This window comes from Mesocricetus auratus, unplaced genomic scaffold (genome assembly GCF_017639785.1).
Source record: "Mesocricetus auratus isolate SY011 unplaced genomic scaffold, BCM_Maur_2.0 Super-Scaffold_15014, whole genome shotgun sequence".
NCBI lineage: Eukaryota > Metazoa > Chordata > Mammalia > Rodentia > Cricetidae > Mesocricetus > Mesocricetus auratus.
Window position 1 is genome coordinate 41,486,934 of NW_024429186.1, and position 25,591 is coordinate 41,512,524.

The 25,591-nt window shown below is 39.0% G+C and overlaps 1 protein-coding gene and 1 long non-coding RNA gene across 3 annotated transcripts in view; one reads left to right on the forward strand and one right to left on the reverse strand.

Moving 5' to 3' along the window:
* Positions 1-25,591, forward strand: part of Kcnh5 (potassium voltage-gated channel subfamily H member 5) — a 316,006-nt gene that overhangs the window by 74,426 nt on the left and 215,989 nt on the right. For both annotated transcript variants that reach the window (XM_005072763.4, XM_040742923.1), the window contains one exon: positions 18,563-18,989. In XM_005072763.4, coding sequence (XP_005072820.1) covers positions 18,563-18,989 — 427 coding nt within the window. The remainder of the gene's footprint in view (positions 1-18,562; positions 18,990-25,591) is intronic.
* Positions 16,633-24,522, reverse strand: LOC110341386. The gene is made up of 4 exons (XR_005876268.1): positions 24,473-24,522; positions 22,930-23,029; positions 19,278-19,361; positions 16,633-17,580 (listed from the first exon to the last, which is right to left on the reverse strand). It is a non-coding gene; the product is annotated as an uncharacterized LOC110341386 (long non-coding RNA).

Consider the following 25,591-nt stretch of genomic DNA (forward strand, 5'->3'; position numbering starts at 1 on the left):
TTCTACATTGCTAAATTCACTTTCCCAATATACTGTTTAGGGTTCAGCATTTATATTCATGAGAGACATTAGTCTATAGTTTTTGTTGTTAGGGTAACAGTGATCTCATGACATGCCAGGAGTATTTTCTTTGCTTTTATCTTTTGGAAATTGTAGAGAATTGGAACATTTTCTTTCTTGAATATCTGAAAGAATTCACTGCTGAACCTATCTGGGCATGTTACATTCTCATTTTAAATGTTATTATTCACTAATTTTACTTAGTAGATATATTCTTACTTAGAGGACCTATTTATTCTTATAAGAGTTTTAAATTTTTCTTTCAGAATTTTTTACTCATTTCATTAAAGTTGTCAAATTTATTGTATAGAGTTGTTCATAATATTCTTTAGATATTTTTAGAATACTTATGAGATTTTAAATTTTGTGATGGTGTTACCTAACTTATGTCTTCTTCCTTCCTTCTCCTCTCTACCTCTCTCTTCCCCTTTCTTTCTCTTTCTTCTTCCCCTAGTCACAGTTTTTGTTCATTGGTTTAGAAACTTATTTTATTGATCTTGTTGAAAAACCAACTGTTTGACTTTATTAATTTTATTGATTTCTTGTTTTCGACTACATTGCTTTCCATTTTAAATTAAAAATTTATTTCCTATTTGTGACTCAATCTTTCCAGGTAAGGTGACAATTTAGAAAACTGGCTTTAGAATCTTTCTTTTGTTGTACCTTATTCACTTTCTTTCAAATTCTGCTTTCATTATGGTCAGCAAATGGTGTTAGATTGTCTTTTCATTTTCATATAGTTGAAAATAGGCTTAATTTCTCTTTCAAATTCTCGTTTGACATAGTTAATATTTACATGTTACTTTCTTTCCTAGTATCTGAGACATTTTCTAACTATTACTTTCTAGTTTAACACTGTGTGTCATCCACATTGCTTCATTTCTGCTACTTTCATCAGTCATAGGTGTTCTAATAATGATTTGTACTTTATATTTATCTTTTGGTAAGTAATAGATTCACAGTTCATGCACTTTGATCCTCCACTTCAGTGAAGAATTGAAACCATACAAAAGTCTTTAAATAACAAAGGATTAGACATTCTATTGGTTTCTGGAGGAACTGATGGATGATCTTATGCTTGCCCAAGGTAGAGATCCTCCATAACTGAACATCTCCTGTTTTCAAGTCCTACATAACTGCTATTTAGTTCCTACATAAGTGCTATTCTCTTGAGGCATTACAGTTTATGATTCCTTGGAATACCCATTTCTTGTTATTATTGGGAGCAAAGGGCCAAGAGGAAGTCTTTCACAGATAGGCTGGGGTTCATTGCTTTTTGGTCACTGTGCCCACATCTCTGATGAGTTTCTTCTATGCATAGTCTTATCCTCACATGCAAGAAATGTTCCAATTTAATTGGTCAGACCTGACACTCCTTCATGCATGTTTAATGATTGACCACCTTGGGGTTTAGTTGGGACTTCTCACTGAGTCTTGCAGGGCATCTAGTAAAAGATGATCATAATACTGTCTATAAATGGAAAAGAACCAAAATTTTAGTTTGAGAGAAAAATAACTTCTAAACTATAAATCTTAGTGATAAAAAAGTGTCAGAGTGAAGCTCAAAGGGTAGAAAAGATTTGGAGGTTAAATCCAGCCTTAGGTTCCAAATTGGAATATGGAAGCTATGGTCTGAGACTTTAGATTCTATTCTTTGTGTGCATTGGTTAGGTAATGTGCAGATATAATGATAGACATTCTTATTATATTTGAAATTGATCAATGTTGCAAGTCCATATGATTTTGAATGAGGTTTCCACTGAGACAAAGCAGTCTGTCTGCTGAGGGAATTAGCTCTGAGAGAATAGGAAATAGCAAGTAATGAGGCACCTTTATTTGATTTTTCTGCTTACATAAGAGGACACTTTTGTCTGTCCTGATCTTCATTCATGATGAATGCTTCCTGTCTTTGAGCTTTGGGGCATGTTTCTAAAGTAAAGACAAAGGAACACTCAGATACCTTGCTATCCACTTGCTGTGTGTGAAAATTGTAGCTTAGCCATGTGGATGTTTGTGTAGAAGTTATTTTCATATTTTTGTGCAGTATTCATTTCCATGCTTGAGAAACTCTAATCCTATGGATCTAGTGTGAGGAACTCCCTACTTCCTTCCTACTGCTTCACTTAATTCTATGATGTTACTTCTCTCATGTAATGCCCTCCAATTCACAGGAATTCGTTCATCTCTGTCATTGGTATCTTCATCTTTAAAAAGTTTTGTTTATGCTGGGCATGGTGGCATACAACTTTAATCCCAGCTCTCCTGGGAGGCAGAGGCAGAGAGGCAGGCAGAGAGGCAGAGAGGCAGAGAAGCAGAGAGGCAGAGAGGCAGAGAGGCAGAGAGGCAGAGAAGCAGAGAGGCAGAGAGGCAGAGAGGCAGAGAGGCAGAGAGGCAGGGGCAGAGGCAAGTTGTTTTTTTATTAGATATTGTGAAAAGTGAAAAACCATTTCCCTTTCTGCATGAAACTTTGACTTTGGTCACCTGTCTTCTCTTGTTACTCTAGAAATTAGTGGAAGAAAATTTCATAGTCTGTGTTCCTTGGAAGTAAAACTTACCTTAAAAAGAAGGGCCAATAACTGTATCTGAACTACTTTCCGTGAACTATAAATGCCCACATGAGGTTGCTACAGTGTAAAGTGAATTCATTGAATGATGCAGAGCCGACATAGCCATGTGGGACTCTGATACTAACATCTGGGCTATTCTTACCAAAGGTATTTTTCTGGTGATAGCTCTTGTCATGAGGCTGTCAAATGCTCCATAAATTGCTTATATACCTTGCCAACAAGAGAAAGTAGATTTATTTTTATTACTGATAAAAAGTCAGAGAGCACATTACTTTATGAAGTTGTGGCTGTGTCACCAAGAGGAAAAACAAGGACAGAAATGATTGAGGAATGCAAATGTGTTGCAAGGCTGGCATTTCTAAGCTGGGGCAGGTTGTGGTGATCTGTTAAGATTGGGGAAGGTCAACAGTTGAGTATTAGTAGTGATAACTAAGTGAGGATGGTCACTTGTGGACACAGCACCTTTAGGCTTTGTGCATGCTATACGTGAGCTCTACCAGCAAGATACACACAGTTCTAAGGTGAGGGTTTTGAAGCGAAGAACTGAAGAGATCTTAAGAATGCAAACTATCTGCTCATTTTTTCCACCAGTGAGTTATGGTTTTTGGAAGTTTCCATTAACAGAAAAACAAGAATTTAGAGTAGCAAGTTCTTAGAAAGTAGGATCACTTTAATACATACAGAGTAGAGCATACTGTCCTGCTAATGTAGACATTGTAGTTTCAGTTCTCTGTGTCAGATGGAGTGGTTGGAAGAAGGCAGTTTCAGATCTCAAGGCTTTAAGTCAAGATAGCGCTAGTCTATTTTTTTCATAGTTGACTTGTCATTGTGGGAAGATGGCTACAAGGACTACAGCTCTGCAGACAGTTCCACAGATTCCTAGGAGATCAACTTCCACAGAAGAGGCTATCCTATCAGCCGTGACTCCTATCCTGCAAGCCTTCTGTGCCTGCTGGCTACCAACTATGGCAGACTTGTCAGCTGACATGTTGTATTGGTCAGTACTGTGGGCACAGATACAGATTTACCAGCACATTTCTGCTTTGTGTTCTTTGGGGGAACACAGATGCTGTCTTCTCCTCCCATTTGCTCTCTTTCTCCTCTGTCTCACCTCCATTTTTCTTCCCTCTCATTCTCTGTCTCTCCTGCTACCTTTCCTTCCTATTACCCTCTCTCTATGTAGCTCAAGTTAGCATTGAATTGACTACATATTCTAGACTAGTTCAAACTCACTGTGCATCAAAGCTTGACCTGGATTTAATGATCCTTCTCTCTTGAGTTTCTGAGCACTGGGGTGCTGTTATGTGTCATCATGCCTGTCCCACGACAATAGTTTTCACTGTGTTTGTGTTTAGATCAGTGTGCCAATTAAAAATTAGCTCTCTATGAAACTCTTATCATTGCACAAGGAATTCTACTAAGTTTTGAATGGTCTCCCTCAAATGCTTTTGTTTGAGGTTTTATAGCTGTCATAATTGTTCTAGCAGCTTAAAATAGTATTTTTATTAATTCTTTGATAATTGAATACAGTGTTTTAATTGTATTTGCTCCTTACTCCTCCCTCTAACTCCTATGAAATTAGCCCCATACCTCCCCACCACCTCTTTTTAAAATTAATTTTTGTTTTAGCAATCTAAAGAATTCAATTTGTATTACTCACATAATTATGAGTGTGGGGTCATCCAATGGAGTGTGATCAACCTATTAGGAGTCATACCCTTAAAGAACCATTTCTCCTTCCCTCAGAAACAATTTACTGTCAATAGGTCCTCCCCCTTCCATTGTCCTGGACACTTTTAATGAGGAGATGTAAACACCAGAAACATAGCAACTTTACTTCATTATAATTAGAAATTCCTAGACCAACTAAACTATACACCCAATGTTTGAATTTTAGAATTTGTTGTACTTCATGCTCAGTCAGTACTAAAATCTAAAAATTAAAATTAACAGACATGAGTCTAGTTAATGACAATGTTGTCTATATTGGTAAAAAGCAATTATTTTATTATATATTCTGTTTCCATGTTAGCATAGATAAGCTTATACCACTGATATTGATCATTAGCCCCATCATGTTTCTGGTGTGTAGAGTGAAAATAACTGTTTAGACTGACTTCAGAGGTATGGAGGTACATTTAGAAACACATAAGGGTGGCCCAAGGAAGATTTATTTATTTGTCTATCAAAATCACCCTTTAGGTGTAAAAAGAAAAGGAAAAGGCCTTTCCTTCATTTCATTCACCAATATACTCCTAACTGTACATTGAATTTTCTATTTGTTCTGAGTGATAGGAATCTAGCTGTGGGTGAGCTTTGCAAATTCTCCTGTCTTCATGGAACTATCCAAGAGAAATTGTATCAGACATTGTTAATAACTAGAAAGAATTTTATATTCAGGACTACTGGAGAGAGAATATTGCATTGGAGATAAGAGAATTTTGTTTAGACAAATTCTGGGGAGGTAGGGTCAACAGGATTCAGGCACCTGTAAATACAGGTTGCTTGATGCTTATCAAAAGTCGGGCCTATAGTCTGTGCAGTGGGGAAGGCTCTGTCTCTTCCATGAGTATGTCTTGGAAAATATTCCCCAAAGTCCTTGATCAAGTCATTCCTGGTTTATAAATCTGGGAAGCAGTTAGGAAATTTATATCTTAAAGGATTTGAGAAAAAAATTTTCACTGAAAATTTTGGTGGGAAATGCTCTTAGGAAAATGAAGTCAGGGCCTTGGAATTGAGATGAAATCTGACTAAAGATTAATTGAGTTAAAGCCATCTTGGTCAAAGTTTATATTCTGATGAGAAAGAAAAAATTGTAGTATATATCTGTATCTATATCTATATATGTAGTATGTATAAGTAGATATTGATATTCTTTCCAAATTAAAATAATACAGGGCAACAACTCACGTAGATAATGACTTGAGTGATTAGAAGCTGAAGCAGATAGGAAAGTATGTTGTGGTTAAGCGTAGCTGTTAGAGAAAGAGATCCATGTGACCTCAAGTGATAGGCAGTTTAAATATAAAAATGACATTGTTTTAGACCATAGAAAAAGGAGCAAGGGTAGCCTAGAAAGTAAAATATGATCCCAGATAAAAATGACTGAAGAGACTTTGTTCCAATACACAGGCAAATTCTTCTGTTAGGTGAGTTGATCTAACCCTTTGTGGTTGTCCAATGAGCAAGAAAGGGAGTGGTGGGGCTGGCTAGGGATAAAATAAGATCACAATGGGCTGGAATAAACATGGAGTTACTTTCTGAACACATTTATTGTTGTCTTGTTTTGACATTGATATATTTGAAATTATAGCCCATACAAATGCATGAACATATTTTGCTAAAATTATTAGGAAGGGGCCATTTTGAGAGGATTGCTGCAGTAAACATTGCTGCTCACTTTAAAACTCTAGCTGTTTTAGGATTTGCAGATCTTCACTGGACTGCTCAGTTGGTAACGTGTTGTCCTCACGTTTTTCCTCTACTCTCTACTACATGGATTTTCCAGTTTCATGATCAAGCTTACATCCCATTCTGACTGGAGCACAAAATGTGGAGGTTAGGGATCAATCTATCTATCTATCTATCTATCTATCTATCTATCTATCTATCTATCTATCTATCTTCTATTTATGTATCTTCTTTATTTCTTTCCTTCTTTCTTTCTTCTTTTCTTTTGTAGCTCTGGATAAGATTAACATTTGTATCAGTGTATTTGGTAGATGAAATCACCTTCTCCTACTTGGGTGGGTCTTTTTAAGTATGTTAAGAACCCAAATGGAGCAAAAATGGAAATGGAGAAAAGAGGAATTCTTTTTCATTTTCCTTCTTATATTTTTAAATCTTTCCTGTTTTATCCATTGATTGGATATTTCATCTCATTTTGACTTGCTCAGAGACCAAGGCTAATAAAACAGTTCTATTCTTAGTCTTCATATTCAACTGAGTTATACTTTTGGCTCTCCTGGACCTTTGGTTTATGGTGGCAACACGCGGTACTGTAAAGTCCATGTAATCATGTGAACTAAATCCTCAAACGTCTTTCTGGACAGGTAGATATAAATGGAGGTGTGTATAGAGCTGTAGACATCTCTATAGATGGATGTAATACCTTATACATCTGTAATTTTCCTCTCTTTTTACTGTCTTAATTTCTAATGCTAAGTGTAGGTCTTCTATTTCTGATTCCCTGGAAAACTCTGGGTTATACACTGTCCTAGGTTTCTTCTCTATTGCTATGGTAAAACGCTCACCCAAAGCAGTTTGGGATGTAAAGACAAGTCTCTAAAGCAGGGATACTTAAGCTCAGACCTGGAAAATGAGTAGGAATTCATCTGGCAAAAAAGCCGCTGGAAGGTTAGTGAAACAGTTTTAAACAGCATTCATCAAGATCTCTCCGGGGAAAGAGAGCATGATATTTTTGAAGGAAGGAAAGAAGACCTTTATGAACAGAGTATAGAGAGTAAAGAAAGCTGTGGAGTGAGACTGAGTGGATGGATATGTGCAAAGGCAGACTGTGTTAGAGTTTAGATTTGATTATAAAGGTTGTATATCTATTGAAGAAGGATTTCAAGCATCCTCCAACTTTGTTTGAGGATATAAACACAATGTTTGGAGAAAAAAAGGTTCAGTCATTATCCCTCTTAGTAGGCTGCATATTTTGAATAGCCTTTGTATTTACTGTTGACTCAGTTGATATAAAAGTCTTTTCTGCAATGGGAATCATTAAAAATTTAGTAAATTCTTGTTGCTAAATGGAAATGTCCCTTTCTCTACAAGTATGTATGTATGTATGTATGTATGCATGCATGCATGCATCTATCTATCTATCTATCTATCTATCTATCTATCTATCTATCTATATCTATCTATGCCAGTCACTCACTGTGATTCAATAAGAATACAAATTATCTAAAGCAGGTGTCATGTACAAGTCATTTAAATTCGGATCCCCTACTGAAGGGTGCTGCTAATGCTTGGAGTAATTAGGGTTATTTCCCTATGGAGCTCTTGGTAGCATGAGTCAGAGAAATAAGTTCTGAATAGAAAGTAGGCAATAGAATTTGTTATCTGGGTTAGAGGTTCAGATAACACATGTAGTTTGCAATTTTTCTCTCAGTTTTTAAATTGCACTCTACAAAAGGAAATGGAAATGGACTATGGAGTCATTCATGTATAAAATCTATTTAGAACAAGAGCCCAATACTTATGAAACAAAGCTTTTCTTGTTTTGTGGTTTCTATCCAGTTTCCTGATGTCGTTTACTTGTGAAAATTAAATATCTATTAATTATTTATTACATTATCAGTGCTGGAGGGATCAGAAATTATTTGTGTACTAATTTTTCAATAAAAATTTGAGTACCTACTATGTCCCAAACTACTACAGGGTAAATTGTGGATACAAGAATGAAAACATGACAGACACAGGCAGCCACAAATACAAATATCATAATGGAAATATGTAGGTCCCTTTGAGATTGTATAATGAAATGATGTGGTCTAAACAGGGAAGTAATGGTTCTCTGAGGAGATTATGGCTGTGCTGAGCTGTAAAGTAGTAATAGAGCCCTATAGGCTAAGGATGGGGGCATGAAAGAATTATAGAACATTCCATGTAGAACAAATGACAAATGCACTGTCCTTGTGCTTGAGAGAGCCAGGTCTATTCAGTGGGTCAGTATTAAGGTGGGTAGGGAAGAGAAGAGTGGTGGAGATTGAGGTTAGAATGATAAGCATGGGCTAGATCATGGATGCAAAGTTGAACGAAGTTAGAAATAAGTCAAAGCTATGATGATAAGCTCTTATTGAGTCTGATAATGAGACTGGTTTATGATGTTTGTAACAGGCTGAATGCACTCAAATAAATGTCTTGGGACTTAGAAACTCTTGTAGGTGTAGGAAGAGACGCTCATACTATTGTGAAGTGGAGATGGAGAAGAATAGAAAATTGAGAGATACTTAGCGGTTAAAACTAATAAAATTTAAAGGTAGATTAGGAATAAAGGATGTTAAAAAAGATGACAAGGGTAGTTCTTGGTGTCTGATTTCCTAATCAGACAACATTTTTAAGACAGTGAAGGCGGTATGATATGATTGTTACTGAGAGATAGAAAATATTTAAATGTCTATGAAAATATATAATTGAATGAGGGGTGATTTGAGGTAGATTAGAGACAGTTTAAAATACAGAGAGTAAATGAAGTTGCAAATAAAATATCCAGCTTCTCAATAGTTGAGAAATGCATTGAATTTGACTAGTGAATTTATGCTGTAAGTGATCTCCTGCATCGTGTGGCTTCCTGATTAATTCTTATTTGGGTGTAAAGAAAGTTGATATTTGATGAGGATTCAGATTTTGATAGAGAGTATAAGAAGAGTAAGAAGTGCTAAAGAATTTCCAGTGTTGATGTTATTAAAATTATCGTGTTATACCAATGACAGTTTGTGCTAGAGAGGATGTGGAGAAAGGGGAACACTCTTCCACTGCTGGTGGGAGTGCCAACTTGTACAGCCACTATGGAAATCAGTATGGAGATTCCTCAGGAAAATGGGACTCTACCACAAGGCCCAGCAATTCCACTCTTAGGCATATACCCAAAAGACGCCCATTCACACAACAAGGATGTTTGTTCCATTATGTTCATAGCAGCATTATATGTAATAGGTAGTTCCTAGAAGCAACCTAGATGCCCCACAACTGAAGAGTGGATAGAGAAAATGTGGTACATTTACACAATGGAGTACTACTCAGTGGGAAAAAAAACAATGGAATCTTGAAATTTGCAGGCAAATGGATAGCACTAGAGGAAACCATCCTGAGTGAGGTAACCCAGTCACAAAAAGACAAAAATGATATGTACTCACTCATATATGGATTTTAGATATGGATCAGGGGAGTCTCAGCCTACAATCCCAGTACCAGTGAATCTGGGAAACAGGGAGGTTCCCAAGAGAGATGCATAATACCCCAGAGAAGTCGAATGAGGCAAGATATCCTGAGTAGATTGGGAACAGCAGGGGAGGGGAGAAAGAGCCAGGAAAAAGAGAGGGGGAGAAGAGGAGGGGAGAAGAAGGTATGGGGGAGCTGGAAGATTGAGTCGAGGTTAAGAATAGAGGAGAGCAGGATGAGTGATACCATAATAGATTGAGTCATTATAGGCTTGAGGAGAGAACTGACACCAGTGAGATCTCCAGAGATCTACAAGGATAATACCAACTGACAAACTAAGCAATAGTGAAGAGACTACATTAAATGCCCCTCCTTGATGGTAAGGTTGATGACTACCTTATATGCCATCCTAGAACCTTCATCCAGTGACTGATGGAAGCAGAGACAGATACCCACACTAAACACTTACCTGAACTCCTCTAACCTAGTGACAGAGATGGAGGAATAATGAGCAAAGGGGTCAAGACCATGATGGTGAAACCCACAAAGACATCTGACTGGATAAGGCGGAGCTCTTGAATCCCAGACTAATGCCTGAGTGTGTTTAAATGATCTGTCACAGAATCCTTTGTTGCAAGATGGCAAGGTATAGGCAAAAGCCATGTGACAGAATACTGTGTCTAAATATCTTATCTTTTGCCATCCCTTAATTTTGTTTTACAATTTTTTTGTTGTTTTGGTTTTTGTTTTTTTGAGACAGGGTTTCTCTGTGGGTGTTGGAACAAGTCTTGTAGACCAGGCTGGTCTTGAACTCACAGAAATCCACCTGCCTCGGCCTCCCAAGTGCTGGGATTAAAGGCGTGCACCACCACTGCCCGGCCAGCCATCCCTTAATTTTTATGGGATATCATTATTGTTATTATTCACAGGGCAGTCCTTGATTATTCTTCTTATTTTTACACAAGGAAAGGAATAAAGCAAGAAAGAATATTGGCTGAATTACATGTGTACTATTGTTAGTGATGATCAACTGAACTAATTGATGTGTGTTTTAGATGGCTTTATTATTGCAAGGATTTGTTCTCAATAGTTCTTAATGTGGAAATCCACAAAACAATGAAAGAGTTAATAATAGCATGGGGGTTTCTTTTGCTCTTGGATGTTTCCTGTTCGACTATGGCTTTGGGGGGGCGCTTATCAAGGAAGGAAATGGACAAAGATAGGGAAGGCAGATGAGATGATGAGAGTTTCCCATTAACTCTGTTGTGTTCTATTATCTATTTGTTGTGTTTCATGTTTTTTTCCACCAGAAGAGCCTCAGGGCTTTGTGCTGTAAGATCTCAGAGGTTAGAATAAGTCAGAAGAAAGCCATTGAGTGCAGACAAGGGTACAAAAGGACTGAAAAGTTTGGAGTGAAATAAAGTAGAAAACGAAGAGATAACACTGGCAGAAAGTAGAGAATAAACAGTTATTAAAAAGTATGCATATATTAGGAGAGTTTTTGAAGTTAAGTCTGTAAAGGTATCCAGTATTATCAGATGATGAAATGAAAGTTATCAGCTAATTAAATCTGATTTGTGGCCCCTTGTAAATGTTGTAGAAATAAACCATAATATTGGAAAATACTTGTTTTAGACACAGAGTTTGGCAAATCCTTCTCTCTAGTAATAGGAAACTTCACAAAGCAAACCTACTCCATCACTAACCCTCTCTCAATAATGAAAGCTAATCTCCTCACTTCTAAACCTATAATTTAGCTTATTGCTGAACTTCACACAAATGCACTCATACAGTACATACTCTTTGGTGTCTTATTGATTTTGTTTAATATGGTGTTCTTATGCTTATTCCTGTTGTTAAGTATAATTATAGTTTAGTTTTAGATAGTATTTCATTTAACAAAGATAGTACAATATACCTTATCCATTCTGCTGGGATGGACATTTGACTTTAAGTTATTCTGAGTTTTTATTTCTAATCATTGCATGTGATTAATTTTGATGCAAAATAGTTGGGAATTTCTAAACAAAGTTAACTTAGTTATTCATCTGTTACTTTGATTATATAAAACAACAAATGAATGCTGAAGGTCAAGTTCAAAGGTGAAGTTTAGTATTGCCTTTGGTAGCAGAAAAGCCTAGTGCACTATTGCTGCACACAGAAATATTGGGAGATAACATGGAGTAGACGGACATGTGGGTATTGAAGCCCAGGAGAAAGAGTATGTTTGATCCTACGTGCCTGATGAGGCCTCAGAGGAAGTGTTAAGTGCTTGTTTACCAAGATTCCCATTTTTGGGACTGTGTAGGATGTGATGGGGCATGGACAGGAAGACTGCAAAGCAAAAGGTTGTTGTGAAGAATGTGTTAAGAACCTGGAGGGCTGGGCCTGGGTAATGCTTGCACTACTTGTTTGCTGTGGCCTCTCTGTCATCCTGTGAGTGATGAAGGTCAGAATCCCACTACTGTGAAGTGAAATAATTTTCTATGTGTCCCATGACTAGGTAGATCCAGAGACCATGCTCTGTGGACCTTTGCTGTGATTGAGTCCTGCCAAAAGGGCTTACGTATGTCATCTTTTAGTCAAGGTGTATAAAGAGTGCTCCCCATTTGAGCCTGCTTTCTGTTTAGTGCATGTGATCTTGGCATAGTGAACTTCAGAATACGCAAGCAGTCTGTATCCAGATTGCTTATGTTTGTTCTCAGAGCCTTTCTTTACTAGATATGAGAACTTTATGAAACAACTAAACTTTTCTGCACCATGTTTTCATGATGCTTATCACACAGGATTGTTTTGGGGAATAAATGAGCTCACATATGGAAAAAACTGAGAACAACACCAAATATGTTGTATTTTAGTCATCCAGTCTATTTTTTGAAGCAGCAGTAAATGATCCAGGCTTTTGCTTGGCTGGCTGCATGTGTATACGGCACATGACCGTTGATGTCTTCAGTACAGCCCTTCATTCATGTCATTTCCACCATGAGCTAGGTTGCTCATGTCAGGCTTGCACAGAATGCACTCACCCTCACACAGTTTTGGAATCTAGCTGTGTCCTGCCCATTCTCTGTTTCTTCAGTTTCTTCCCCATTTCTCAAAGTCTATGAATTTTAGTTATTTTTCTGTAATCCTCTTGTGAATACATCTACTGTGTGCCCTGAATGTGTGGTCTGGTCAATGCAGAGATAGAATTTCTCTTTCATATTCATTGATGAATTCTATTCTTTGCAATGCAGCTACACCTTCTCTTGTCCGTATTATGCTGTCAAGACAGTTTGTTAGCTGTAGCCAAAGGACTCTAGATCCATCTGCACACTTGCTTATTCTAAAAGTTACTCCTTCATTTATTGACTGTATTGACTGCTTAATGTAGATTCAATGTCAGGTTGGTAATTGACAATAGATATACTCTTTAAGGAGTTTATAGTTTCCGGGCATGCCATGCATGGAAACAGATTTGTAATAAAGTGTAATTGTGATAATTGTTTTACTAGAGATGTGCAAAGAGTGTATGATAACCCAAAGCTAAACACACAGTTCTCAGTGGGAGGAGAAAGTGAGAGAATGACAATGAAGATAGTGGAGGGGAGAATATTTCCATGACATAAGATCCTAGCCATGAAGGAAATGGGAGGAAAACCAGCAAGACAAAACGGCAGGCCACAGAATGGGAAAATATCTCATTAGCTCCACATCTGACAGAGGGCTGATTTCCAAAATACACAATGAACTCACGAAGTTAGCCACCAAAACACCAAACAATCCAACTAAAAAGTGGGGTGCAGAACTAAATAGAGAATTTCAATAGAGGAATCTAAAATGACTGAAAGACACTTAAGAAAGCACTCAGCATCCTCAGCCATCAGGGAAATGCAACTCAAAATAACTCTGACATATTATCTTACACCGGCCAGAATGGCTAAAGTCAAAAACACCAGTGACAGTCTATGCAGGAGAGGATGTAGAGAAAGAGGAACACTCCTCCATTGCTGGTGGGAGTGAAAACTTGTATGACCACATTGGAAATCAGTTGGCAGTTTCTCAGGAAAATAGGAATCTGTCTACCTCAAGATCCAGCAATTCCTCTCTTGGGCATGTACCCACAGAATGCACATTCATACAAGAAGGACATATGTTCAACCGTGTTCATAGCTGCATTGTTTGTAATATCCAGAACCTGGAAGCAACCTAGATGCCCCTCAACCGAAGAATGGATGGAGAAAATGTGGTACATTTACACAATGGAGTATTACTCAGCAGAGAAAAACACTGAAATTTTGAAATTCACAGACAAATAGGTGGAAATGGAAGAAAACATCCTGAGTGAGGTAACCCAGTTACAGAAAGACAAGTAGGGTATGCACTCACTTATACATGGATATTAGACATAGAGCAAAGAAGTACCCTACTAAGAATCTAGGCAGTGGTGGAGAGGCTGCCTTTGATGCCCTTCCCCTATAATGAGATTGATGACTACCTTGGTTGTCATTCCTAGTGCCTTCATTCAGAAACTGATTGAAGCAGAAACAGGCACCCACAGCTAAACACTGAGCCATACTGCTGGAATCCAGTTGCAGAGAGGGAGGAGGGATGAGCAAAGGAGACAAGATGGTGCTTGAGAAACATGCAGAAATAGTTGACCTGACCTAGTGAGAGCACAGAGACCCTAGTTATAAAGCTGGGGAACCAGCATTGGACTGAACCAAGCCCTCTGAATATGGATGCCAGTCAGGAGGCCAGGGCAATCTATGGGAACTCCAACAGTGGAGTCAGTGTTTATCCCTAGAGCACAGATAGACTTTGGGAGCCCATTCCCTATGGAGGGATACAATTGCAGCTCAAATATGGGAAGGAGGGACTGAGCCCTCCCCCAAACGATGTGATGAACTTTGATGGTCCCCCATGGAGGTCCTCACTATCCCTGGGGAGTGGATGAGGGGTGGGTTGGGGAGCATGGGAGGATGGGTGGGTGAGGGAATGGGGAGATTGATATGTAAATAAGAGTGCTTCTAAAATAAAAAAATATAAAGGGAAGGAACCAGTTGCAACAGGGTGTGGAACAGCCTGTGATTCTGTTTTCTGTACCTAGTAAATCCTGCAACTGCTGGCAATCATCTAGAAATGTGGCTGAGATGGATGAGGACCAGATTATCAAGGGACCACATGTTATAGTAGGCATGTAATTTTAATTCCATGAGTAATAAGCTAGTAGAAAATGGTTTTAGGTCAGAAGGGGACATGATTGACTGATGTACATTTTAAAGTTGCTATGCTGGTTGCTTGGTTGCTTGTACAGTGTGATTTGGGACTAGTCACACAAGCACAACAGCATCAACAATGAGCAACACAAAACAAAACATGAAACCATGACCAAAACATGGCTGTAGAAATAAAAAAGGAACATTTTGGTAGATTTGTTGACTGGGTAAATGTTGCTGTCCTGGGCACTTTGAGCAAAGAGCAGCCTGGAACTTGTAAGAAAGAGGGAAGAGTTCAGACTCAGAGACCAGGTTGCTGACAGTGATAGTTATGGCAGGATAATGGGTAAAGGGCTGAGTTGTGAGAATGAAGTGTCTTTGCCCCTTTCAGACCTTTGAAACTCATGAAGCGTCCACATGGAAATGTACAGAAGGCATTTGTCTCTCGTATAAGAAACTCAAGAGTGATTTCTGTTGAGTGTTTGGAGAAGAGGTCTTGGGGGGTCATCTATCCCTATGCATAAGATCAATGACACTTTAAAGGGACTAGATATGCTTTTGATGGCAACCCCAGCCCATGAAAGGAAGTGAAGAATGGTAGTCATGGAAGATGAGTTTTGCAAGGTATGCCAGTTGGGGAGTTGGCTAAAAGGAAGTTAAAAAGAAAAAAATGGTCATCATAGAACCTATGGCCAAGACTATATTTGTGAAGTAAAGCTGGGTCAAGCGGTGGAAAACAGGCTTTTGAGTACGTGGCGCCAATAGGAGTTGTGGTTTGGCTGGCAAGATTCCTTTTGGATAAATTCTCTCGTTCTTTGAGACTCCAATTCTAGTGGATTCTGACTTGTGTATTAGTTCAAGTGGGGTAAAAATATATCCTCTTGTTTTCCTTTTGTTTTTAATGGAGAAGAATTCAAGTAGAAATGATGTAAATGGAGTTCTTTCCCCCCCACATTTTTTCCTTTATTTATTTATTAATTTATAAGTACTCTGATTTACATATCAAACCCTCGCCCTCCCATCTTCCCATGCTCCCCACTGATCCCCAACCCATCCCCACACACTCCCCAGGGATAGTGAGGCCCTCCATGGGGGACCATCAAAGTCCATCACATTGTTTGGTGGAGGTCTCAGGCCCTCCTTCCTGTATCTGAGCTGAATTTGTATCCCTCCATAGGGAATGGGATCCCAAAGTCTATCTGTGCTCTAGGGATAAACACTGACTCCACTGTTGGAGGTCCCATAGATTGCCCTGGCCTCCTGTCTAACAACCATATTCAGAGGGCTTGGTTCGGTCCAATGCTGGTTCCCCAGCTTTACACTATGGTCTCTGTGCTCTCACTATGTCAGGTCATGAGCTTCTTCAGGTTTCTCCAGCATGGTCTTGTCTGGCACAGGGGAAATATTAGGGGATCCACATCGATGACCCCAACTAAGAATCTAGGCAGTGGTGGAGAAGCTGCCCTTGATGCCCTTCCCCTATATTGAGATTGATGACTAACTTGGTTGCCATTCCTAGAGTCTTCATCCAGTAGCTGATTAAAGCAGAAACAGGCACCCACAGATAAACACTGAGCCATACTCCTGGAATCCAGTCACAGAGAGGGAGGAGGGATGAGCAATGGAGTAACTGGAGCTCTTAATTGGTCTAAATGATAGACACCTAGAGTCAGATATAGAGGAAAATGCTGAGAGATGAGAGAGAAGAAGGAGCAAACCAAAGCCACCTTCACCTTATTAGCTTCCCAGGAGAAAATAGAGTGAGTTCCTATTTCTTTCTCCTTATATCCAGCCATCTCACTTCCTGTCTGTCTGTCTGTCTGCCTGTCTGCACAGACCTCCAGACCTTTATGATTAGCTAGTGGCAACCTGTACCCTCTGATCTTCAGACAGGCGTTATTTGTACAAGCAAGATATCACCACAAAAGGATTTATTTTCTGGGCAGCATTTAGAGAGAAGACCCGCCATGTCTTCAAAGATTCAAGCTACCTAAAAGACAGCATCAACAGCAGCATTTAAGTAAAAAAAATTTGAGCTCTGTGTTTTCATGTATTTCAATTTTTAGTTTCTTTGAAGTAGAGGAGTATTTATCTTAATGTCCCTAGCACTCAAACCAGAGCCTAGCACACAGATGTGCTCCATAAGCCCTTGTGCTTTCTTTCTTATTTACAATTATACATCTCCATAGTTGAACATTTCTGAGCTGTCTTGAATATCCTTACTCTATAACAATGATGTCACTGTATTATGCTTATTTTTCTTAATTTCTCCTCCTTCCCTCCCTCCCATCTCACTGTCTGTCTTCCTTCCTTTCTTTCTTTCCTCTCTCTCTCTCTCTCTCTCTCTCCCACTCTCTCTCTCTTCTTGTGTTTTTGTGTACACTGTTGGTGCATGTGTCTAGGAATTGCTCTGCCTCGAACATTGTCCACTGTATTTTCATTTTATTTTAGTTTTCGAGATAGAATCTCCCACTGGAAACCAGATCCTCCTGTTTCTGCCTCCTCAGTGCTGTATTATAAGCATCTGTCACCATGCCTGACCTCTTTTATGTGGTTTCTGAGGATATAGCTTAGGACCCCCATGCTAGAGCAGCAAGTGCTTTACAGATCGAGTTGTGTCCTCAGCCCTAATTCTACTTCTTTTGACTACCAAAATTTTCACTCCAAATGTTCAAGTGAAATGGGACTTATTTCAAGGCTGTTTATATGTCACAGCATATGAGAGCTGGCAAGCGAAATTGAGGCCAGCCTAAGGAAAGCCAGGTGGAGACGAAACTGCCAGAATGACCTGCTGCTTCTCTTGTCTTCGGGATCTGTTGCTTCTGCTTCTTGTGTTCTGGTTTTCCTTTCTCTTCAAAATTTTCCTGGTTAAAAAAGTATAATAGAGCAGATGAATTCTGAACTTTTTCTCCCCTTTAAATGTCAAGTTCTTCACCATTCTGTGATTAGAGTCATGTTAGGTTCATGTCTGTCCTGCCTCATCATTTCCTCTATTGGCCAGAGCAGGTGATGGTGGACCCTTGCTCTACCATTTGGGAAACCGAATTTATTTGATTTGCAGGTGAGAGCATCCCAGGCAATTGCTTTAATTCTCCTTTGTTTTGCAGTCTATGTCAGGGATGCATTTCTCTTGCCCCTCCATCCCTCCATCTCTTCAGCCCTCCATCCTGTTCCCAGGTGGTAGCCTATCATGTGCTTCCAAAACAGTGACTATGGGACTTCCCTTGATTTTGATAAATTTTTCAACAAAATATGAATGCCTTTCTGCTCTTACTTTGGATATTGTCTCCACGACTATTGCTAGAGGACAGAGGGAATTTGGAGCCTGTGTATCAACCCTAGTTTGAGCTCTGTTCATCCGGACTGGGACACATCACAGTGAAAATAATGATGATCTTTGCTTCTTGTTTGCATATGCACACAAGTGTTTATTGTTTTCTTGCTAGTGAGACTGAGTTTCCCTATTCAGAAGGTGCAGTTTTTAGCTATTAGAGAGTAAGAAATAAATGGAAGCTTTCATAGCAAGAAAAAAAGGAAGGAGTTTGGATTTCCCACCTCTTTATCTATACCCTGTGCAGAACGTATTTGAAAACTGTACTTCTCTCAGATTGAATAGTTTTAAGCCAACGGGAACTTCTTTCTGCTAGTAAATTTTGAGAAAATTTTCTATTCCTGGGTAGAATGGAATTTGCATTTTAAAGAAAAATATTTAACATTTTGGTTTTTTCTTGCTTACTAAAGATTGGAGTTTTCTTATATGAATGCTTTTTTTACATAATTTGGTAATCAAATTCATACAAGTAGCCTATTATATTGTTTCCTATAATTTTTCTTTCATTTGTGCAGGGAATCAGCAGCCTCTTCAGTTCTTTAAAGGTGGTGCGCCTATTACGCCTGGGCCGTGTTGCTAGGAAGTTGGACCACTACCTGGAGTATGGAGCCGCAGTCCTTGTGCTCCTGGTGTGTGTGTTTGGATTGGTTGCCCACTGGCTGGCCTGCATCTGGTACAGCATTGGAGACTATGAAGTCATTGATGAAGTCACCAACACCATTCAAATAGACAGCTGGCTCTACCAGTTGGCCTTGAGCATTGGGACTCCATATCGCTACAATACCAGTGCAGGGATCTGGGAAGGAGGACCCAGCAAGGATTCCCTGTATGTGTCCTCCCTCTACTTCACCATGACGAGCCTTACAACTATAGGATTTGGAAACATAGCTCCCACCACAGATGTGGAGAAGATGTTCTCAGTAGCCATGATGATGGTTGGCTGTAAGTACCTTTTTTTCTTTCTCTATTAAAAATGGTTTTAGTGTTTGAAATATTTCCCCCTGTCTTCAAACTCTCGACTTGATTGAAATGATCTATTTTTGTCTTAAGAAAGGTTTTAATTGAAACCATTTGCAATTGGTTTACTCTTGTTTCAGCCCTAGGAAATAAAAATGCAGGGAACATATTCCACTCTTTAGAATGCATTAGCACATGAAAAACAGCGTGGGGAGGATGATAGAAAACTCAGACTGGGGAGTGTGTGATTTGATTCCATGAATGGTGTTGTACCTGGCAGCTCTTGAGACGGAACTAGCTCTGCTATCTAGACAGGAGGTGTCTGGCACATTCTGTAGGTTTTGTTGGCAGTCAGATCTGTAAAAAAGCAGATGGGATATGATGTAAGACCATAAGTTAGAAAATATTTTAGTCAATAACCGAATTTCTGAATTAAAGTGGACTTCAGAATACAGTTTGAAGTATTTTTTTATAATGAAGACTAGTGAAAAGAAGTTCATTAATGTAGTCTTTTGCTAAACACTATAGTCAACTGAGTTTGTGACAGAGAATGAAAGGATTGAAGAACTGGAGGCTTTTAGCAGTGACAAGGGTCGAAGAATCAGTATGCGTTCCTGACTGAAGTGACTTGGTGATGTTCTTGAAAGTAGAACACCCTTTCAAAGACCTAAAGACCATGTGCTCTGCCCCCACATTCTGACTGAATGGCATCAGAGTTTCAGACATGAAAGCCTTACGAACCTTAGATGCTGTTTCAAAATGTCTCGAAGGAAAGTTTTTAGGTCAGGCATTTCCACCTTCAAGTTGACCTACCTGGTTATTCAAGCCTAGTTCAGACACCTAGAGTAACTTTAAGAGAAATGTGCTGAAGATGAGATCACTATTAACATATGTCATAACCCTTGAAGTCATTATCATTGATGTTGGTGTAAGCCTTTTTTCCCCCTGAGGTTCCAAATTGTAGAGTTTCAGATATGGGCATTCATGAGATAGATTTTAAAGTTCAGGATTATTGGTTGGCCAGAACAGTGAATAGCTTGAGTCTAGGCATTAATTAGTGTGGGAAGCTATTAGAGCAGCAATGTTAGCAAGTGTTTAGTTCCTCACTTTAATCATCATGTACAGAACCACAGAGACAAGAATAACCAGGTTCTAAGTGTGGATTAGGGATTCATTAAGAGGGAGGATTAGAATGCAAGTGTTATCTATCCTAGGGGCCTTCAGGGGGAACATATTCAACATACACATATTCCCTTGACGAATTAAACTGATACTCATATCAAAAATATTTGGGTGATAATGTAATAAACACTCTGTTGAATGTAGAATTCAGCACTATGCTGCTTTTAATGCTTATGAAATACATGTTGCTTGATTCTTATGCAGACCTAGAATTTGGTAACCTTTTTATTTTGAATAATGACTATGTGAACTATGAGAAGTTCTGTGAAGACTTCCATTCACCAGGGTCTTTTGGGGTTGTCTCAGAAAGGGGTTGTAATGTGGCAACTGTCTGCTTCTGGGTGCAGAACCATCAGTAAAATGGCCCCTAGTCTCCTCCTCAGTCAATCCACCACAGAGAACACCCCATGAGGCCATCAGTGCATGCTTGGCTGCAGACAGCATTGTAATGGGAGTAGAAACCATAGGCATTTGGCCAACTTCTTCATGGAACTTGCTTGTTCCTTCAGTATCTGCTCTGACCCGATCATGTGTGTATCTCTTCCATTTGATAACAGACTTCTGCTGTGCACATGCTACTTCAGGGATTGATAGGCCAGATAAAACCCAGCCCATGAAAGGCATCTCATCTCATAGTTGCTTTGTGGCCCACTGTCAAACATTCCATTTCTACTAAGGCTTAATAGTGGGCCAAGAGCTGTCTCTCAAAGGGAGAACAGTTGTTTGCAATTGATGGTGGACTCTTGCTCCAAAGGCTCTAAGCAGTATCCTTTCCTACCATTGGCACCTCAAGAATTATTCGATCTACAGGATCATGTGGTTCAAATAGTAGAACAGCCTGCACAGAAGCTTGGATCTGTTGAAGACCCTTCTGTCCCAGGCCCCACTCAAAACTAGAATCTTTCTGAGTCACTTGGCATATGGGCTAGAGTAACATATCCAGATGAGGAATGCACAGTGCCCAGAATCCAGATAGGTCCTCTAAATGTTATGCTTCTCTTATGGTGGTGGGAAGGACTAGGTGCAATAACTTATTCTTCACCTTGGAAGAAATGTCTCTAGAGGCCCCACATATTGGATTTCTAAGTAGGTCACTGAGGTAGAAGGCCCATGAAGTTTGAATGGATTTATTACCCATTCTCTGATGTGTGTGTTACCAGTGAGTTCAAAGTGGCTGCTACCTCCTGCTTACTTGGTTCAATCAGCATAATGTTGCCAGTATAATGAACCAATGTGATATTTTGTGGAAGAAATAGATAATCAAAATCTATTCAAACTAAGTTATGACACAGGTCTGAAGAGTTAATATACCATAATAGATTGCTTCTAGCCTTGCAAATAAAAACAAATAGCTTCTGGTGGTGTTTATGGACAGGTACTGAGAAAATGGCATTTTCTAGATCAATAGCTGTATACCATGTACCAGGAGGTGTGTTAATCTGCTCAAGTAAGGATGCCACATCTGTTACAGCAGCTGCGATTGGAATCACTACTTGATTGAGTTTTCAATAGTCAACTGTCATTCTCCATGGTCCACCCGTCTTCTATATTGGTCAGACAGGAGAATTAAAAGGAAATGTGGGAATTACCATTCCTGCATCTTTCAAGACCTTGATTGTGGCACTAATTTCTGCAATTCCTCCAGGGATGTGACTCTGTTTTTGATTCAGTTCACTCTTCTCTTTGGCAGAGGCAATATTAAAGGCTTCCATTTAGCCTTTCTAACCATAATAGCCCTCACTCTACATAACATGGAACCAATGTGAGAATTCTGCCAACTTCTAATTGTACCTATGCCAATTATTGATTCTGATGTGCAAGTATGTTTGTGATTTATCAACCTCGACTCCTTTTGACTATCTCCAGTTTGAAGGTATTACAGATAAAGGTGTTTGTACATCTGCAGATAGATTTTTGTAATTAAGATATAAGTTCTTAATTCTCTATATTAAATGCTCAGGATTACAAGTAAGTATATACTTAGATTTTAAAGAACTTGACGAACTCTTTTTCTGGTTGTGTAGTCTAGAATATCAATAACACATCAAAGTAAGATAAAAAACGACATAGAAGTTGAAACACATTCCTATTTCCTTTGCTCCTCAAGTCCTGAGCCTGGGAAGCATCCCAGATTCAGGTTGGTGTTATACCCACCAACAACAAAACCTTTTGACTTGACCTTCAAACTACATTTAATTACTCCATTGTGCTTCTACAGCTTACCACCTAAGACCAAATCAATGCTGTTGATAATTGGACCATTGAATTAGTCTCCTGTATTTTCCTTCTATTGCTATTCTTTCCCTAGACTCTCTGTCTAATGTCCCCATTTAAAGTAAATATACAGCACCATTACTCAGCATAGGTGTCTCCAGAGTACACAAAGTCTACATTACTTATTCTGTTTCCCTATACATGTAGAAATTTATGTTATTTGTTCTTTGAGAATATAATACAATGTGTTTTTGATGATAGTCACCCTTCTAATCTCTCCCAGATCTGATGGGTATTCTTGGTTGTCAACCTGATTATATCTGGAATTAACACCCAAATGGATGGGTACATCTGAGAGAGATCTTTCTTAATTAAATCATTTGAAATATATATACTTACTAATGTAGAAGCTTCCTAAAATAAATACACACACACACATATATAGAACGAATCTAAGTGGAGTTACGCTAAACAGGACAACAATGACTCAGACTAACAAGTAAAAAGCCCCATGCCAGGGATGTATTACCTTTTCAGGAGTTGTTGGCTAATGTGGTCCCACAGATTCTCAAATAATACAGGATATTGCCAATGCTATTGGATGTCCTTTGGAGCTGATAATAAGGATCCTATTGTTGAAGACACACAAAACAGAAATATCAGGCTGGTACTGATATGGAAATATCATTCCTCCTGGCTAGCTTTCACAATGCTGGGAGGTTCTATCCATGTTACCAAAGGAGAAGAGTAATCATCAGTCTTACCAGGCTGTGAACTCTGGGAGCTATGATACTATCTGACCTGGAAAGATATGCCCATATGCAATGGTGGCATAAACATCCTGTGACTTCTGATTGGCTTCAAGTTCTACCTCACATGAGGAAACCAATTCCTGGCACCATTGTCAAGTCAAGAACCTTTGGCTAGATAGGCCATAGGTCTTAGGGGAGAACCTACTACTGTTATTATGCTAAATGGGAACAGGATTAAACTGACTCCAAATGACTTATCATTATACTCACAGATTAATACTCTCAGCCCCCATCAGAGATTTGCAGTAGATAGTGAAAAATTACCTATACCATCTTTATTGATGAGATCATATCCTACCTTCACCTTGTATTTTCCATTCTTGCTATAGTCTGTTTTTTCCCAGTTCATGCTAAGTCTCTGGCTCTTGATGAGCATATCAAGCCAAATCTCTTTCCCTCTACTTACAGCAGTAACATCCTGACCTACTGTTGTGGGGTTTTATTGTTGTGGAGATGGAAACAAACACCTAATAATCCTAGATAGAGAACTAATGAGAGACTAAAGTATAGATACAACCAAAGTCTAACTTGGTGAACCAATAAATTTTATTGGGGTTACTTACAGGAGTATGGATGAGGGATTACTTAAAAGACCATAAATGAGTCAAAGACAGCTGTGCCACCAATATCTCATCCTAGCATTCCCCTCACAAAAGGTGGAAACCTGAAGGATACTGCACAACTTGAAAGCAGCTCAGCAGGTTGCAGTGTACCCTTCCCTAATAGCTTAATTTGCTTGAATTTCTTCTGAGCATCAGTCAGTCTTTCCTTATAGAGCATTTTGCCTGTCTCTGCTTATTTAATTCAACATGGTTTGTATGAGGGTATCACTCAGCAGTCTTTGCAGCTTATAGGTACTTGCAGAGGAAAGGGACTGACAAATATAGTCAGTTTCAGGGACTTCTTGAAGCTTTTGGGTTGTTTATTTCCTGAGTTTAATGTGTTCCCCCTCAGCGTGGAATGTTTCAACTCCTTAGAACATTTGGTTTCTTAAAGACTTTCCCTTGACATGCAAGGTTTAGTCCAAGATGAAACTACTATACTATACTACTATACCTACACCTTGAATTCATACAGGTCCCAACTGAGTCCTGTTTTCATAAATTCCCTTAAAGTTACCCTGTCAGATACTACCTCAGCAAACACCAGTCACCATATTCTCCAACATTTACCCATGTGTAGCTCCAAATGACACTGTAACGATAAGCGGCACACACTTACTGAAAGTAAAACTAAGTATTTATTGTAGAAATTACTCACAAGATACCAAACAAGTAACCCAGATGAGCCAAGTAGTTTTCCCGCTGCCGAACCAGAAGCCGAACTCAGGGAAAGAGACCGAGACTTCCTGTGTGCTGTCTTTTATGCCTTCCCCCGTAACGCCCCCTAGCCATGCCCAAAAGTGGGCCTGGCTAGTGACGTAGTTCACCGCCTACGTACGTATACGTCTTTACGTCCAGCCGTATATGTCTTTAGTCATGCCTAAAGTGGGTGTGGTTAGTGGTGTGGTAAACCGCCCTTTTATTACCTCATCTGTATGCACCTCTAGTAAGTCACATGTTTAATGGCGGCATACAGACTTCCTCCTACAATTCCCCTTTTAGTCTAAAAAAGGACAACTAACTTGTGTCCATGAACAAAATGTATCAAACATCTATTCTATCTAAACCTAAACTTATCTGAAAGAAACACCCAAATCTGAACACATCCTTCCAATCCCAACTCTAAAATAATTGAAAACTAACACTAACAGGTGTAAACTATCTTACAATATCAATAGTAGGGAGAGGGGCGTGGAATTCTCAAAACTACTTCCTGCTGAGATGGGACGATGATAATCTCATGGGGACCTGTGAGAAGAAAAATGTTAGTATAACAAAATCTCAGTAGATCAGACAGTCTATGTATGGCAGGAGATGCTTGATTGAAGTTCCTGACTGGGGTTCTAGCGTTGATTGAAGCTCTCATCTGAAGCTCTGGCCAGATTGTAGAAGATGTGCTATTTCAGTTTCTTGGTCCGGGGTTGTGTAGAGTGATGTAGTTTCAAGCCAATTTCAGGATAGTGCTTGTCAGGTGGAGTCAATGATGTGGGGCAGTTCAGATACCTCCAGTCGAATCAGGTGAAGTCAAGGAAGTGGATCCTCATTCTCTTTCTGAAGCCATTGAAGATTGCTGTCAGGAAGTCCCTTGTTCTCTGGAAAACTCAAACATTAATGTTAACAAAGAAATATCTTAACTTTCATATGTATGCATACTGGAAGAGGTGACAATAGGGAAGATGGCAAACCTGAAGGAAATTAGACTTTACAGAAAAAGAAATCCACAGATAACAGTCCCTAATTTTATTTTCTTCTGTCTTATATCAATGCCTCTTTGATA